At 40.1% G+C, this 18,704-nt stretch overlaps 1 protein-coding gene across 3 annotated transcripts in view; it reads left to right on the forward strand.

Annotated features, from left to right (window-relative positions):
• LOC132034387 (ubiquitin-like domain-containing protein CIP73) overlaps positions 1–15,231 on the forward strand; it is a 30,861-nt gene extending 15,630 nt beyond the window's left edge. For all 3 annotated transcript variants that reach the window (XM_059424722.1, XM_059424721.1, XM_059424723.1), the window contains exon 16: positions 15,062–15,231. In XM_059424722.1, the coding sequence (XP_059280705.1) occupies positions 15,062–15,070 (9 nt within the window). In that variant the 3' untranslated portion in view covers positions 15,071–15,231. The remainder of the gene's footprint in view (positions 1–15,061) is intronic.
• Positions 15,232–18,704: the final 3,473 nt, after the last annotated feature.

Below are 18,704 nucleotides of genomic sequence, written 5' to 3' on the forward strand. Positions count from 1 at the left end.
ATGTTGATCAATCTTCTTCCATGAGTTGGAATATCTTGAAACTGATTGTATTGAATTGTACCTGCAAAATCAAAAACCAGGTTAGTAAAATAGTCTGCCACACAGTTTCCTTCTCTGAACACATGCACCACTGAAACATCCTTGTCCTTCATCCATCTTTGTATACTCCTCACTGGCAAAGCAATGTTCCATGGCACCTCCCAAATACCATCCAGGACCTTTTGCATTGTAAGGGAATCTGTTTCCACTATAACAGGCAATAAATCATGTAAAACACAGTACTTGATTCCCTCCTCAATGGCCACAGCTTCAGCAACTAGATTAGTAGTCTCAGTTAGTATCCTTGCCATAGCATATATAAACTCTCCTGAACTATCTCTAATACAAAAGGCTGCTGAACTTGGCCCTGGATTTCCTTTAGAAGCACCATCAGTGTTGCATTTAAAGCATCCTCTATCTGGAAAATTCCACTTCACCTATTTATAAATTAATGGCAGCCTGTAGTTCTCTAACAATTCAACTATCTTAGGCCAGCTTTTTGGCATATTCTGCAGCCAAGGATATCTCTTCCTTGCTAGCATATATATGTTCCTGTTGATCTCATGTATGACCTTGTTCTGAGAAACAGCCCCTCCATGCCTCATGGTATTCCTGCTCTTCCAAATTTGCCATAAAACCAAAGCAGGAATTGCTTGATATAAAGGTTTCAATCTTGCAGCAGTTTGAAAGTTCCACCAGCACAAGACTGTCTGCTTAACCTGTAGGAAAGGGCCCAAGACACCTGCTGCAGTTGAAAAATAATGCCATATTGTAGTTGCAAAAGGACCTGTAATGAAAATATGATCCATGGTTTCCTGCTGATTCTGACAACACCAACATCTTGAGACTATGCTGATTCTCATTCTCATCAGCACTTCATCTATAGGTAGCTTCCAATACCAAACTCTCCATAGGAAAAATGAGATTTTGTATGGCAAGCCTTTGATCCAGAATTTGTCACAAACAACTGATATCTGATTCCTTTTCCTCAGCTTCTCCCATGCACTTTTAACTGTAAACTTACCAGAACTTGTGAGCATCCACCATGGCTTATCTATGATCTATCTCATTTGTTCTCACAAAATGTCCCAATTCCTTTCTAACATGATCAACAATATCAGTTGGTAACATCTCTTGTAACTTTGCCTAGTTCCAATGACTTTCACTCATCAACTCTTCAAGATCATCTCCTAAAGCTTCATTCTGATAATGAATAGGCACCAGATCATGCAAGGCACCTAGTTTAGACCAATTATCAAACCAGATTGAAGAAGATCCATTCTTAGGTTCCCACCAAATACCATGTTCCATTTCATCTCTAGCTTGCAGCATCATCTTCCAAGTCTGAGATCCCCCTTTCCACTGAACCACAGTTGGCCTAAACCTCTTACAATATTTGTTCCACATGAAATTGGACCACAGTGTACTGCTTGTCCTGAATCTCCACCAAAGTTTAGCAAACAATGCTTTGGATATATCATAAAGAGATCTGAAGCCTAACCCTCCTTCATTCTTTGGATAACATACATTTTCCCATGCTGACCAGTGCTTGCTTCTTCCTTCTTCCTTAGTTTGCCAAAAGAATCTGTTGAATAACTTGTGCAGATCCTTAATGACACATTTTGGAGGCACCATGGCAGACATTAAATAAATTGGGATGCTTTGTAAAACACTTGAAATCAACACTGCTTTCCCTCCAAATGATAGTAATTACCTTTCCAAGCCTGCAACCTGTCGTTCACTTTCTTCATCATGTCTTTATAGAACAGCTTCTGCCTTCTAGCATGAAAGATAGGACATCCCAAATAAGTAAATGGGAATTCACCTTTGTTGAAGCCTGTTATTTGCTGTACCTCCTGATTCATCACAACCAGTGTTATCAAAGGCGCGCTTTAAGCGCGCTTAAGCCCTGAAGCGAGGCTCAAAACATGTTGAGCGCTTCGCCTCGCTTTATGTGCGCTTCAGTGTCGTCATCAAGGCTCTAAGACATACTTTTCCTTGCCAATAAGCCTCTCTTGAGGAGGTGACACTAGATGATTGATATTTCACTTTATCGTAATATTTTTACATTTTCTTTGTCCATATATTTGTTATTCATGCTTATTATTATTAATCTTGGACTAAACATATATATATATTTGTATTTTTGCACCATTGCGCTTTTTTTCATTAAAGCCCACGCTTTATTTGCGCTTCGCGCTTAAAGCCCCAACTGACCTTAGAGCTTTTTTGCGCTTTTCGCTTTTGATAACACTGATCACAACAACCACCTTCTTATGCATATAGAAAAAGCTCTTGTCTACATTGATCTTTTGTCCAGATTCTCTCTCATATTCATGCAAAATGGACATAATCATCTCCAAAGATGCTTTATCTGCAGATGCAAATATGATAGTATCATCTGCATATGACAGATGATTCAAGTTTGCACTCCACTTTGGCATTCCATATCCTCTAAAGCTGTCTTTTTCAAATAATGAATTAAGAGCCATAGACAGTACCTCAGCAGCTAGAATAAAAAGAGCAGGAGATAGAGGATCTCCCTGTTTGACCCCTCTTGTAGAATGGAAAAAACCAAAAGATTGTCCATTAATGAGAATGGAATACCAGTTATTAGCAATCAATCTCCATACCATGTCTACATACACTTCTGCAAATCCCATCTTTCTGAGAACTTGCACAAGAAATCTCCAAGAAAGTCTATCATAAGCCTTTGCCATATCCAGCTTAATGATAACATTAGCAGGTTTCCCTCTCTTTCTGATATCAGCCACCAATTCTTGAGTAAGCAGCACATTTTCAATAATATTTCTACCCTTCACAAATCCAGACTGATTTGGAGATATTAGAGATGGCAGGATCACCTCTAGCTTGTCATGCAATAGTCTGGAAATAATCTTGTTTATGAAATTGCTGAGGCTGATTGGCCTCAAGTCTGAGAAAGTGTTGATTATTTCTTTCTTAGGCAGGAGGACCAGATTTGTATGAGTTACTGACTTTGGTAAAGTTTGTCCCTCATAGAAACTACTGATCACATTATACACATCAGCACCAACTATATTCCAACACCTTTGATAGAAAACTCCAGAAAAACCATCAGGTCCACAGGCACTATCACTTGATAATGCAAATACAACATTTTTAACCTCTTCAGTAGTTGGCTTAGCACATAGGAAATTATTTTGTTCCTCTGAAATTCTCTCAGGAATGTGATCCAGTAAATTTGAATCAACTACACCACTTTCCTGAGAAAATTGATTCTGATAGAATGAAATAGCTTCAGTAGCAATATCATCCAAATTATCCACCCATTCACCATCTGCATTTTGTATTCTTTTTTTTGATAAAGGTAACATCTTGTATTCATATCCAAAAGCAGCACCTGGAAGTGCTGAGGGGGTAATTACAAGCTCATAAAAAGAGCCATGGTGAAGCTGTCAAAAGCTAGTCTAAGACTAGTCTGCTATATCATTACAATTTGCCTATAAAATCTATCAAATCCCCTATATCCCCCAATAAGTTCTGTTTACACCAAAAATATAGGACACTAAGACAATTCATCCTAAATTTATGGATGGAGTTGCTTTTGTCTTCAAAAAGTCTTAAATTTCTCTCTTTCCAAGTTATCCACCAAATGCAAACAGGGATTAGCTGCCACCAGTTCTCTTCTCCATTTCTGTTGCCAATTCCTTGCCAACTGTTGAGTAGTTCAAAAGTAGTCTTAGGCATGGCCCAGCTAACACCAAGAATACAAAAGAACATGTACCACAGATTTGCAGTTGTCTTGCAATGAATGAAAAGGTGGTCATTTGTTTCCACATCTAATCCACAAAGTAGACATCTTGAGCAAATCTGAAAACCTCTTCTTTGTAGCCTTTCATGTGTTAGGCATGCTTTCCTAACCACTAGCCAAGCAAAGCAAGAGACCTTTAGGGGGGTCTTGATTTTCCAAGGCCACATCTCTGTGATGGAGGTTCTATGACTATAATTCCAGTAGGCAGACTTGACAGTGAAAAAGCCCTTACTATTTAGCATCCATTTTGGTTTGTCTGGTATATCTGGAGTGATCTTGAAGGGTTCCAAAGTTTGTAATAGCTCGGCTACTCTATCAATCTCCCAGTCATTTAGTGCTCTCCTGAAAAGCAGATTCCATACTTGATGGTCCCATACCTGGTTGGTCTTGGTTTGCTGTTGAAGGCTAATCAAGTAGAGATCAGGGAAAAGGCTCTTCAAAGAGTTTTGACCTGTCCATGCATCATCCCAGAAAGCAGTTTTCAGACCATTGCCAATTTCGATGCAAATGTTGCTGTTGAAAGTTGGCCAGTAGTTCCTGATGGTTCTCCAAGTACTGGTCCCATAAGTGGATGTGACCACATTTGTTGTCCATTGGTTTAACAAACCATATTTATGAGCAATGAATCTTCTCCATAATGTAGTGTCTTCCAAACTGAATCTCCATAGCCATTTTTGTAGTAAACTCTGATTGTGAAAACTAAGATTCCTGATACCCAGACCTCCTTGCTTCTTGCTGAGAGTTACCACTTCCCAATTTACTAGATTCATGCTTCTTCTGTCCTTGTTGCCTTGCCACAAAAAATTTCTCCTCAATTTGTCTAATCTGTCCACCACACATTTGGGGAGGGGGAACAAACCCATCATGTAGGTGGGGAGGGCATCAAGGACTGAACTGATAAGAGTTAATCTGCCACCTAGAGACAGGTACTGACTTTTCCACCTTGCTAGCTTCTTGTCACATCTCTCAATCACCTCGTTCCAGATCCCCATGGATTTGCTCTTAGCACCAAGTGGCATTCCTAAGTAGATTGTTGGAAGTGATCCCAATTGGCAGCCAAGGATCATAGCTAGTGTTGGAAGGTTAGCTACCCGATTGACAGGGAAAAGGCAGCTTTTATCCCAATTTACATGAAGACCTGAAAGAGCTTCAAAAATGGTGAGAATGGCTTTGAGGTGTCTGATTTGTGCCACTTTTGCTTCACAAAAAACAAGGGAATCATCTGCATAAAGCAAATGTGTAATCTCCATGTTGATGCCCAAGTTGTTTGTAGTTCCAAAGCCTCTGATCCAACTGTTTGTATTGGCAATTCTGAGCATGTGATTGAGTCCTTCCATGGCTAGGACAAAAAGAAAGGGGGACAAAGGGTCCCCTTGTCTTAGCCCTCTGCTGGAGTGAAAAAAAAACTTCGGGGCTTCCATTGATTAAGACTGAGAACTTCACAGTTGAGATGCAAAAAAATATCCAGTTCCTCCATTTCCCTCCAAACCCCATATCAGTCAAAACCTTCAAAAGAAAAGACCAATTCACGTGGTCGAAAGCCTTTTCCACATCAAGCTTACATAGGATTCCAGGAACCTTTTGTTTGATCCTGGAGTCAACCAATTCATTAGCTAACAAAGTTGCATCCAGTGTTTAGGATGGCGAAAGGCGAGGCGTGGCGACAAGGGCTCGCCTCACGCCTCATGGCGAGGCGTGGCGTGGCGAGCGCCTTTTAGGAGCGAGGCGAGAATTAACACAAAAAATTAAAATATTAAATATGCATATATAAATACCCAAAAACTCAAATACTCAACAAAATACTAGCATATATTTCAATTGAAAAACTAAAAGTAGATAGTTGATAGTTGATACTAAAGTCTAAAAGTCTCCAACTAGATAGTTAATAAGTCATAAGGTCCCTAAGTGTTAGCATTAACCAAATTATAACGAAGCAACATCTATTCTTCTTCAAGATTTATTAAAAAAAAAAAAAAAAAAAAACCTGCCGGAATTGGATAACCGGCCGGCTGCCTTTGAAGAAGTCAGATCTGCCAGAAAAAGGCTAATCTGCTGCCGGAAAAAGCCAGCCAGGCCGGAAAAGAAAGAAGAAATAAAGGAAAGAAGGAAAAAGAAGAAGAAGAAGAAGAAGGAAAAAGAAGAAGCAGCTTACCTGAAAGTGGCGGAAGCTGAAGGTGGCTCTGCTGCTGCTGGTAGAAGTTGGAATAAGAAGAAGAAACCAAAGAAGAAGAAGGAGGAGACGCAGATGCTATGGAAAGGTGATGAAATAAAACCCTAGAAATAATATTTTACTCTTTATTCTCAATATGTTTTTAAAAAGATAGCTCTTTTTAAAAAAAAAAAAAAACAAAAGGCGACGCCTTGCTCGCCATACGCATTCGCCTCGCCATGCTCGCCTTGCCTCGCCTTTCTGAAACTGCCACGCCTTAGCTGGCTATGGCGAGGCAGGCTCGCCTTGCCACGCCTCACGCCTTTTGGCGTAAGGCGAGCGCCTTTCATAACACTGGTTGCATCCATGATCTGCCTCCCTTTAATAAATGCCATTTGGTGGTCATTGACAAGCTTGCCCATGACAGTCTTTGGTCTTTCAGTGATGAGTTTGGAGATGATCTTGTATACTCCTCCTATTAAGCTAATTGGTCTATAATCCCTTAATTCTTCTGCTCCATATTTCTTTGGGATCAAAGCAATGAAAGTGGCATTTAAAGACTTCTCAAAATATTCATTCTGGTGAAAATTGTGAATTGTCTGCGTCATGTCATCTCTGATTGTGTCCCAACAAGCTTTGAAGAATCCCATTGTGAAGCCATCCGGGCCTGGCGCCTTGTCTATAGCACTCTGCTTAATTATCTGTATCACTTCAGCTTCAGAGAAAGGTCTTTGCAGCCAATCTTGTTCTTCTTGAGTGATCCTTGGACAACCAATGTAGTCAAAATTTGGCCTCCATGATTCTGTTTCAGAGTATAATTGCTTGTAGAAATCCACCATGGCTTTCTTAATATTTTCAGGTTCCAAGACCTCTTCACCTCTAACAATCAGTCTGTCAATAGTGTTGTACCTCTTATGAGCTGTTGCCATTCTTTGAAAAAAAACCTGGTATTTTTGTCACCCTGTTTCAACCACAACACCCTTGATTTTTGTCTCCAACTGTCTTCTTCTTTGTTAGACAAATCTTCCAGCTCAACTAAAACAGTTGCCCTAATCATCATCTCATCTTCATTTAATTCCCTGTTGTCCTGTGAGTGATCCAGTTCAGCCAATTCATTTAGAAGACTGTTTTTCCTATTAAGCAGCTCACTAAACCTGCTCTTGCTCCATTCTTTAAGCTTACCCTTCAAGAGTTTAAGTTTTGTGCTGAGTACATAGTCTGGACAGCCAAGTACCACAAAATTTGACCACCATTGCTGGACCATATCAATAAAGCCTTCCACCCCAAGCCACCAATTTTCGAATTTAAAGTAACTCTTCTGATGATCCCAGTTTCCACATTCAAGCATAAGTGGTGTGTGGTCAGAGTCAACCCTTGGCAGGATTTTTTGTTTGATATATCTGAAAGATTCTTCCCACTCCGTAGAGTAAAGAAACCTGTCGAGCCTAGCTGCACTATTGTGATTCACCCCCTTGAACCAGGTAAATCTCCCTCCATTCAAAGGTGGATCAGACAACTCCATGTCTTCAATCCATTCTGAAAAATCAGCCATTGAGTTGGTGATTCTGGAACTGCCTCTTCTCTCTATCGTGAATCTATTTGTGTTGAAATCACCACAAACGACCCATGGTCCCTCCCAAAGTCCTCTATATGTTGCAATTTCTTCCCAGCATGCTTGTCTATCGATTCTGGAGTGTGGTGCATATAGGCCAGTGAGACACCAACTGAAAGAATGTTGAGTTGATGTAAAACTGTATGTGATTGAAAAGGTTCCTTTATCAATCAAAACCCCTGTCCATAATTTGCTATCCCATAGCATGATAATGCCACCCTTGCTGCCTTCTGCTTCTAAATAGTCACATCTCATCCATCTAATTCCCCATAATTGCTTAGCAAAAAATTCTATATCTTTCTCCAATTTAGTCTCTTGGAAACAATAGACATCTGCCCTCCATTCTTGAATGCAACTCTTAACAAGGTTTCTCTTTGAGACCCTGTTAAGTCCCCTGACATTCCATGAACATATATTTACCTTCATTTAAAAGATAATGAAAGAAACTTCCCCCTACTTCTCACTCCTTCAACCTCTTCATTAAGGTCTGACTCTAAATTCTTCAATTCATGTTTGCTTAATCCTCTATTTCTGGGAGCTTTACTTTTGGCATCCACAACTTGCACTCCAGCTTCTTGATTTTCCAGTGAAATTTTCCTTTTGTGAAGTTTCATTAAAAGAGCTTTTGCCTCTTCCTCATATCCAACAAAAGCTGCACCATATGTTTCACTCAATTCTAACATATTATTTTTGAACCAGTTCAAGTCGACTTCTGCTTCATGCATCTCTTGGGACTGGATGGAAACTGGTTCAACCTCGTGGACTTGCATAAGTTGCAATTCTGCATTCTTGAAGGGAGCGGGGGTTTGTAAGTCAGAGGTATCGTGTGAGGGAACCGGAACAAAAACCTCATGACTTGCTGATGGTTCGGTTGATTGTATGTCGGTAACATGATTGGGTTGTTCTGTTGAGAAAGAAGAAGAAGGGAGGGTTTGAGTGGGTTGTTCTGTTGGAGAAGTCGACTTTGCTTCCCAGGCAGTATAGGTTTGAAGAAATTTGATTGCGATCTCTTTTAATCCAATAAGGAGTGGGTCGGTTTGATGATTTTTATTAACGCAGTCATGTGCCTCCACACGTGCTTCATTAAAGGGCTGAGAATTATAATTAAGTGGAGCCTCATCCATTTGGGCCAAAACCCTAAATTTGTTAAGGCCCAAAGAGTTTTCTGAGTTGGGTAATTTGGTCAGCTGGCCCATAGGAAAAAGCAGCTTCAAGGGCACGTGAGGATGTCGCGTGACCTGTCTCTTTCTCACTGCTTAAAGTACATCTTTCCCAGCTGTATTTTTCACAGACCGCTGGTCCGAAGGATGGACCAGATATGACGCAGGAAACCTCTTCTCCGGCAGAGAAAATCGCCGGCAATTCAACCCAGATCTGGATGGTGTAAAAGATTCCTCCATTTTCTATCATCATCTCATAGGGATAGAACTCCATCTCCTTGATTTTAACCCTAGCCCACTTCAAATGGTTACGAAGCTGAGTTTCCTCCTCCGTCTCCACCCATCCCCCACAAAAATCCCCAATGATTTTGAAGGTTTGTTGTGACCATAGTTGGAGGGGCAGCCCTACGAATTTTGCCCAGACAGAGTTAGGTTTTTTGCGAGAATCAATAGCTCCTATAGTGGGGGTCCACCATTGAAGTCTGATTTGATGTTTTCTCCATCTCCACTCGCCAAGCATTACTTCTTCTGCCACTTCTCTGGAGGCAAACTCCAAGAGGAAGCAGCGGTTCACCATCTCATAAATGTTTAAACCACGTGCTTGCTTCCATGTGCTTTGAGACCATCTTCTCAAATCTGATAACGTTGGTAGTTCTGATGCATTTTCAGGGGGGGAGCTACACACTATACACCTGTTTAGAACTTCATTGTGGGGTGGGCTGGATATACTGTCGATGTGGACAGGTCCTTCTTTCTTCTGGTTTGATCTAGCAACTGGTGAGGGCTCATTTAAATCCCTATTAGCCCATTTAGAGCTCCTTACAGCCTCTGAATAGGGAATGTTTTTCTCTGTTAATCTGGTGGAAAAAGTTGTTGATTGGATGGCATGGCTCTTTATGAATCTACCCACTTTGTTTGCAATATCTTTCCATCCAACATTGAAAGCTAGTTCCGGGATGATTAGAACTGACCTTCTTTTTCCTCTTAGGCTTAAGATGCTGATGTAACGTCCATATCTATTGTAATTTCTTGATACAAAAATCTCCGACAGGTTATCTTTCTTCTTCCATCTTCTGACTGTGTTTCCATGCACCTTTGAGGCTTCCAACATAACCTGAACAATCCATTCCATCGTCTTAATATTGAAACTAGTTCTCCTGATAAAGTTCCTGCTTCTTTCTGTCAGTCGAGCCAAACATCTGTAGCTTCCGAAGATCTCATGATATCGTAGGATTTGAAACCTACGGCAAAGTAGATGGTGTTATCCATTTGAGGGAGTGGCTAGAGAAAGTAGAAAGAAAAGAAGGAAAGAGAAAGAGGGAGGTCTGAGAGAGTGGCTGGAGGGGGAAGAGAGAGAAAAAAGGAGGAAGAGAGAGGTTTCCGGCAATCAGAATGATCACCGGGGTGGGAGTCTAAGGCCCAGAAGGGACCCTAGGGAGGTGTCTCGATAAATGTATCTGGGAGCATTTTTTAGATTCAATTATATATATCTGCATTTTGTATTCTTGTAAGCAACAACCTCTTTCTTCTTCCTTTTACCAGACTATGAAAATATCTTGTATTCCTATCTCCCTCTGAATACCATTGGATGCCTGCTTTTTGTCTCCAAAACTCTTCCTCAAAATGCAGATACCTTTTGAATTCAGCCCGTGCCCTCTGCAACACCATTCTATTCTCTTATGATGGATCTTCCTCAAAGAGTTGCTCCTTGATCTTCACAATATCTTCTCTGATTGTCAGCTGTTTGAACAAGTCTCCAAATGTTTCTTTACTCCACCTACACAAGTAGTCTTTAAACTTTTCATTTTTAGCTTAAATGTGATGAATGGATCTCCTATAAACTCAGTTCTCCAATGCTGTTCCACTGCATCCATGAATGACTCATGATCCAACCAGAATTTCAAAAATCTAAAATGCTTCTGAAATTGCTGAACCTGCTCTCCTGCTGAAAGCAGACGTGGAGCATGATCTGAACCAGTTCTTGACAGATGCTCCATGCTCAAATTGGTAAACCAGTCCTGATACTGTTGATTAACTAGTATCCTGTCCAATCTTTTGAATATGCAATCCTACCCAGCTCTTCCATTCCACCAGGTAAAAGGACTTCCTCTAAATTCTACTTCAGCAAGTTCACAAGAATTGACACAAAATGCAAAGTCTTCATAGTCTGATGGATAAACAGGTAAACCACCTATTTTTCCCTCTTCATTCAAAATAACATTAAAATCCCCACCAACCATCCATGGTAAATTCATAGAACTTGCCAAGGAATATATACTATCCCACAACTCTAATCTTGCAGCAGAATCATACTTTGCATAAATCATTGTGGAGATTAGTTGCTTACCACTCTCCTGAAATAGAAGCTTAATAGTCACTTGTTGCTCAGTGTCCATTAATACTTCCACATCAATTCCATCAGCAACAAAATACCAAATCTTACCATTACAATTATGATTAGCAAACTGCATACCCAATCTTCTCTTATATCTGTCAATTTGCCTTGATTGTTGAAAAGGCTCCCATAAAGCTATGAGGACAAACTTATGATGTTTGTGCAGCATTTGAACTCTATGGAAAGCCTTCTGAGTATTAACTGATCTAATATTTCAAAAGGAGGACTTCATCATTGGAAATTAGATTTATTAGCAACATTTCTCTTTGGAAGAATCCTAGATGGTTGCACCTCTCCATCACCTTTGGAACCTGTTTGAGTTTTCTTACCTTGGATCTTAGCAGACCCAATTTCTCCACCATTCTTGTTCTTCCTGCCCTTCTTAGACTTGTTGACTTCCTTGTGAATCACATCAGCAACTTTTGATATATCAATCTGATGCTGCAATAAATCCTCTTCTTCTATCCTGTTGAAGTATGAATCTTTGCCTGATTGATTCTTCAAAAAATCCCCTTCATTGGTTCTATCCATACTATTCAGATCATGAGAAACTAAAGCATGCAATTCTTTAGTAGGAGATACTTTTTTAGGCACAGACATCATTTGAGTATTTTCCTCCATCACCAGCATATCAGTATCAGCCTTCTAGACATTGCCTTCTGTAACAGGTGGGTAACAACCTGTAGAATAAGCTTTATCAATTTGGCTGCCTTGTGAATTTTCTACTGCATCATCTGTATTAACAATGTGCTCCTTCTCTGCATATACTGTTTCTTCATCCAACAATTCATCATTTAATCTGGCATTGTCAACAATATGATCATAATGTGTGCTATTTTCCAATCCTATGATCTCCTTTCCTTCATTGGCAATATAAACTGTTGTATTACATTCATCCATCACCACTGGATTTTTACTCATCTCTTCACTCTCTTCCTCTTGATAGAGAACTAGATCTAGCCTTGAGGTTACCATAACATCATGTGCTGGCTGCTGATCCTCATGGAAAATTGGTTGAATGCCACCTGATTCTTCTTTTCCTATTGGCAGCTGATTAATACATTTTTCTTCCTTTTTCTTACCTGCTTCCTTTATGATATCATCCTCACCCACATCAGTATTATCCTTACATCCCAGTTGAGCAATCTCTTCAACTCCTTGAAGATCCTTCTCGTTCTCCACCTCACTGGGTCCTGAAACAGTTTGAATTGCCTCCTTCTCTACCACTTCAATTATAACAGATGGAGAGCTTTCAGTAGCCCCTTCCCCTTTCTTCTGTTCATCAGTACCAGCTGGAGATCTTTCAGAAATGCCTACCACCTGATTGAAATTCTTGTCCACCCAATCCTTAGTGCTCAACTTAAGAGTTTGCACTACCTGATCCTCAACACTTTCTTGAATACCATTTTCTGCATTAGAATTAACCACTTCTGCTGCATTATTCACTTTGCTGGATTCCTCCTCCTCATTAATTAGTGATAGAACCTCAAACTTATCTGTTCTGACCACTAAATCTTGAATCTTTGCCTTGTTACCCTCATCACCATTTTGATTACTATTCTCAGCTTTGTTTTCCCCTCCAGTTGATTCTACATAATTCTTTGATCCAGGATAAGTCACCACCTTACCACTAGATAACACCTTAGGAAGAAACTTCTTAATAGGTTTTTGCCATCCTCTATAACCTCATCTATTCTCCTTCTTCCTTTGTTCTTGCCTAGGTTTTTCCATCCTCTCCTTATCATCACCTTGACCCTGAGCAGCATCTTTGTCCCCTTGGTCAGCAGGTTTATCAATATCTGGATGCAGGACTCGACATTCATCATTAGAGTGACCTCGTAACATACATTCAGTACAGTACTTAGGGAGATGATCATATTGAATCTTCACTCTAACACTACGAGTCTCCTTAGTATCTTCATCTTCTATATCCATCATCACAAACTTAGGAAAATATGCCAATAAATCCACTTGCTCTTTAACCCTAGCACAGTTTGGTCTAGTTTTGTTAACAGTGGCATGATCCAATTGTAATGGCTTTCCAACAGCAGAAGCTAGTGAGAATAATGATTGTTTCACAAAGAAAGTTGGTAGAAGATTAGGGAACGAGATCCATGCCATAGCAGTCGTGGTTTCCTCATCAATCTTAAAGTTTGAATCATATATTAATGGTCTCATCTGATAAGAGGTCCATCCTTCGACTTGAGCCAAAATCTTCCAACCTAGTACATCGTATTAAGACGTGCCTGTTTCTGAAAAACCCCACCTGACACTTTCCTTTAGCACCACATTGAGTTGGAATGATGGTCTTCAACTCTTCCAATTCAGGCCACCCGTATGAAAATTTGCCAACAATGCATATTGTAAATTCTCAATCACTTCCATTCTAGCAACTTCACTTGATGTCCATTTTACGTAAGGGATCCCATCAATGTATGTAATCTTTTTGAAGGGAATGGGATCACACTCATGCATGGGCACAACATCTGGATCTTTCAAAGTATTAGCATATGAAGTGGTAGGGATAGTAGGAGGGATCGGGTGAGTAGGGATGTTAGCGGATAGTGTCGTTGATGGTAGAGGTGGGGAAATGGGATGATAATGAGATATCCAAAGGCTGGCCAACTGCCGTTGACGGCTGGCCAGTAGGTGGCACCACCATGTGACTACGTTAGGGTTAGGGTTTGCATGGGAGAGGAGAGCTTTTTTATTTTGTCTTTGTGGTCTAAGTGTATTTTTAATAAAAAAAATAAAATAAAATAAAAAAAGAAAAAAAAAGATGTGGTTTAGTGGTCAATGAAGTGGGTGCAAAACTTGGAGACTAAGGTTCAAACCCAGCAAAGTCAATTTGCACTAGCTGGTTTCTTCACATCCGCCTAAAGCTTGGTGGGTAGAGTTTCCTGGTACCTGTGCCGGTGGGTAGTAGCGGGTACGTCTGGAGTAGTCTAGGTGCGTGCAAGTCCCAAATGCCACCGTTATCCCAAGTAATGGTAAGCTGCGAAGCTATGCCACACCCCTGCTGGGAAGATAAACTAAAGAAAAAGTGGAGGGAGGGATGGATGGAGGGGGCAAGGATAGAGTAAGAGTAGGAGCAGATGTGGTGTCTCTTGATTGAAAGGATTTTGATGTTTCAAGCTCAATTGTAATGCAATGCCACATAAACTACCTAAGTGTAATAATGATGGTGACCCAAAAGTTTGCTCCAAGGTTAAGTACTTTGCCCGTTTGTCATTTGGGAAATTGGAAGGAACTAGTATACTGGCTATACTCCACTAGAAGTCGAGGGGAATGAAGTGGTACTTCTCTCTTTTCCTTTTTTTTTTTTTGGTTGAATCTGTATGTTAGCAAAATCTGGTGTCTGATTGAAGTGACAGGTTTTGGACCCAAACTTAATGCATGTAATTTTGTTATCCTGTTTGAAATAGAGCTGAAAGTAGTTTTTTTTTTTTTTTTTTCTTTGACCAAGAAGTATCAGTTTAGGATATTGCAAACTAGATTAATTGTGCTTTTGAATAAAAAACTTCCACCGTAGGATATAACCCAACTTTGTGACTACGTTTACCTGTGTACCTGGTAATGAGGGTGGGATAGTGATTTATGGTTAAGGCAAGCGAGGTTTGCTCCAGGCAAGAGCACTCTACTTCCAACCAAGAGGTTGGGAGTTAAAGGAAGCAAAGTTGGAAAATACCTCCCTGATGTGGTTTCGGGGGGGGGGGGGGGGGGGGGGGGAGAGGGGAGGGGTTATTAGCTGTGATCATTCTTATTATATGAGCATATTTTTTTTTTTGCTTGGTCATTACATGAGCAAAATCTTTGGTTGGATTGACGTGTGTTTATCAACTATCCATAGTGTTACAGGCTTACTAGTTATTTCACATTGCATAGAAAATAATATCGTTTCTTTATGGTGTAGCGGGAGTGATTTCAGGGTTGGTTTGGTGCAACGGTTCCAGCCATGACAATGCATTGCAGGCTTTTGGTAATGTTTTGATCTGTATAACGAGATCTGAATGCTGCTTTGGCAGCACAGATGTTGTAATGAGCACCTTCCAGATTGTATAGTACTGCCTTATTTGTTCTCCATTTAAGTTCTGCATTTTTTGGCTCGTCATTCTGGATATCAGCCAGTGTATAGTCATAGTAAGTCAGAACGGTCGTTGCAGGGCCAAGTAAGTTATTTTTCTCAATTTAGCCGTCTATTGTGATGTTTTTCAAACGAATGTAGAAGGGGGGTAATGGGACTGAAATTGTGAGGCCGCTAAGAGTTCATTTTAAGGATTGTGGGGTGTTGTGGGGGGGGGGGGGGGGGGGGCGTGGGAGTTGGTTCTGAATGTTCTGATAAGCACCTTTACCTGAGTTATTTGTAACAGATATTGAAAAGAAAGATGGAGATTTCGTTAGTATTTTTTTTTCTTTTTTCTCTAAGCTGTTCTATGTTGCATTATGTAAAAATGTCTGCTTGTTACCTATGCGGAAAATAGAAGTGCGTTTTTGGGATCAATATGCTGTACCTTACATTGGGTTTGATCAAGGATAACTGGTCATACACGTAGGTAAAGAACCTGCAGTTATCTATCCTAGAAGTTTTCGCTTCAACAAGTAACGAGACTTTGGAACATATATAAAATTGATATGAAAGGGAAAAAATTAGGCTTTGAGAGGTTTTTGGTACGAAGAAAATATTTTTTTGGGAAATAAGTGATTTTCACATCTTTTTTTTTGCAAGTTGGAAAATGTCATTTTGAGAACATTTGTATATGTTTAAAGCAAAATATCGTGAGGTTTTTGAATTCGGAGTGCAACTTCTGGTGGTGGGGGTATGGAGGGGTGGGGTAGGATGGGTGGAGTAGGCGGATAAGGGGGTGGGTGGATTAGAGATGCGTTGATGTGTTTTTATCAATCCGGAAAATATTTAACCTCAAATTTTTAAGGAAAATATTCTCCTATTTTAAGAAAAATGTTTTTCTAGATATTTAGTGCAATTAATAAAAGAATAAATAAGAAAATCATACCAAACACACCCTAAAATTTTCGCACGGAGTCTAGGCAAGCGATGGATAGCAGTGCTGCAAAATCATTTTTTGATTATACTATAAACGAGACCCATATTGAGAAAAAGAAAGGAAGAGAGTACTATACTTGTTTTTGATTGGATCTCTGGGATAACTTAGTCCATTCTCTTGAATCTTACACACCTCACTATTTGTCTGTGCCTTAAAACAACTATTTCAATCCAAACTCATCGCGATAGGACTTCATATGGCTAAAATGTCTCATTAATACTCATTTAGCATGTTCACATCTATCTCAGGTTTACGAAAAGTAACATTATCCCCCTCTCAGGATCATTCATCCTCGAATGAGAGTTATGACCTAAGATTTTCCACTAAAACTCAAGCTTCAAAAAAATTCGCTAGAGCTATCCCGTAACAAAACTCTGCTAGCACCCTAACAATAACCATTGGTCATCACAAGGACTGCCGCAACTAACAAGCCTAAGCATGAAATGAGGGATTCACGCCTTTAGTCTATACTATCACAAGAATTTAAGGGTATCTCTTCTTCATGTCCTGATCCGCCTCCTAAGTCGCTTCTTCAATATTATAGTTTCGCCACAGGACTTTAATTGAAGCTACATTCTTAGTTCTTAATCTCCTAACTTGACGATTTAAAATATGCACAGGTTATTCAACATAAGACAACCCCTCATTGACTTCAATCTCTTCGTGAGTCAAGATATGAGAAGGATCGAGTTTATACAACCTCAACATCGAAATGTGAAACAAAGGATGCACCATAGTCATGTCGGATGGTAATTTCAACTCGTAAGCCACCTTCCCAATTCTTCTCACAATTTCATAAGCAGAAATAAAATGAGGACTAAGTTTACCTTTTCTATCAAATCTCATTACTCCCTTCATTGACGACACTTTCAAGAATACATTGTCACCAATAACAAACTCTAGCTCACGACGTCTCATGTCCGTGTAAGACTTTTGTCGACTCTGAGCTGTCTTGAGTCTTGCACAATGAGATTCACCTTCTAAATTGCTTCGTGAACTGAGTCGGGATCCAATAGTTCTACTTCGGTGGGTTCAAATCACTCAATTGGCAATCTACAACGCCTCCCATAAAGTGTTTCATAAGGATCCATCTGAATACTCGCTCGATAACTGTTGTTATAAGCAAACTTTACGTGAGGTAGATGTTCATCCCAATGACCTCCAAAATCAATCACACAAGCTCTCAACATGTCTTCGAGAGTTTGTATAGCCCTTTCTGCCTGCCCGTCTGTCTGAGGATGGAAGGAAGTGCTCAAATTTACAGGAGTTCCCAGACCTTCTTGGAACGATTTCCAGAAATGAGTTGTGAACTGAGCACGTCTGGCAGATATGATAGACGTTGGAACCCCATGTAATCTGACTATGTCCTTCAAATATAGCTTTGCATAACTCGATGTAGGATCCATCGTCTTTACCGGAAGAAAATGTGCAGATTTTGTGATTCTGTCCACAATCATCCAAATAGAGTCAAACCTGGCCTTTGTGCGGGGTAAACCCACAACAAAGTCCATATTAATCATCTCCCACTTCCATTGAAGAATCTCAATGTTCTGGGCCAGACCATCAGACCTTTGGTGTTCAACCTTCCCTTGCTAACAGTTCAAACACTTAGCCACGAAGTTAGAGATATCTACCTTCATGCTCTTCCACCAATAGTGGTGCTTCAAATCTTTATACATCTTCGTGGATCCTGGATGCACAAAATATTTGGAACTATGCGCTTCCACCATCAACTCTTGTCGGAGGCCATCAACATCAGGGACGTATAAGCGTCCTTGCAACCTTAGGACATTATCATCAGCACCAACAGTGAATGAAGTGTACTCACCCATTTTCACTCTATCTCGCAGCTTTTCCAAAAGTCCATCTTCATATTGCTTAGACTTAATTCTCTCCACAGTATTAGATCACGCTTGCATAATTTGCACTAACTCACCATTTTCAGTTTCATTGAGTCGGACCCCAAGACTGGCAAGTCTTTGAATTTCCTTGCCCATGCATCTCATGAGCATGCAAATATGCTAAAGTACCCATAGATTTTCGGCTCAAAGCTTCAGCAACCACATTCGCCTTGCTAGGAGGCTACAAGATGTTCAAGTCGTAATCTTTCAATAACTCTAACCATCTTCTCTATCTAAGATACAACTCTCGCTGCTTGAAGATATATTGCAAGCTCTTGTGATCGGTGACGACGTCACAGTGTTCTCCATACAAATAGTAACACTAAATCTTTAAAGCGAAAACCACAACAACCAATTTCATGTCATGAGTCGGATAGTTCTTTTCATGCTTCTTCAATTGTCACAAAGCATAGGCAATCACTTTGTCGTTCTGCATCAACACACAACCCAAACCAATTCTGGAGACATCACAATAGACTACATAACCCCTACGAGCTCGAAGGTAAGGTCGAACGGAGAGTCGAAGTCAATCTCATCTTAAGCTCTTGAAAGCTTTTATCACATGCTTTAGACCATTGAAACTTAGCAGCCT

The sequence above is a fragment of the Lycium ferocissimum genome, chromosome 10, assembly GCF_029784015.1.
Source record: "Lycium ferocissimum isolate CSIRO_LF1 chromosome 10, AGI_CSIRO_Lferr_CH_V1, whole genome shotgun sequence".
Classification (NCBI taxonomy): domain Eukaryota; kingdom Viridiplantae; phylum Streptophyta; class Magnoliopsida; order Solanales; family Solanaceae; genus Lycium; species Lycium ferocissimum.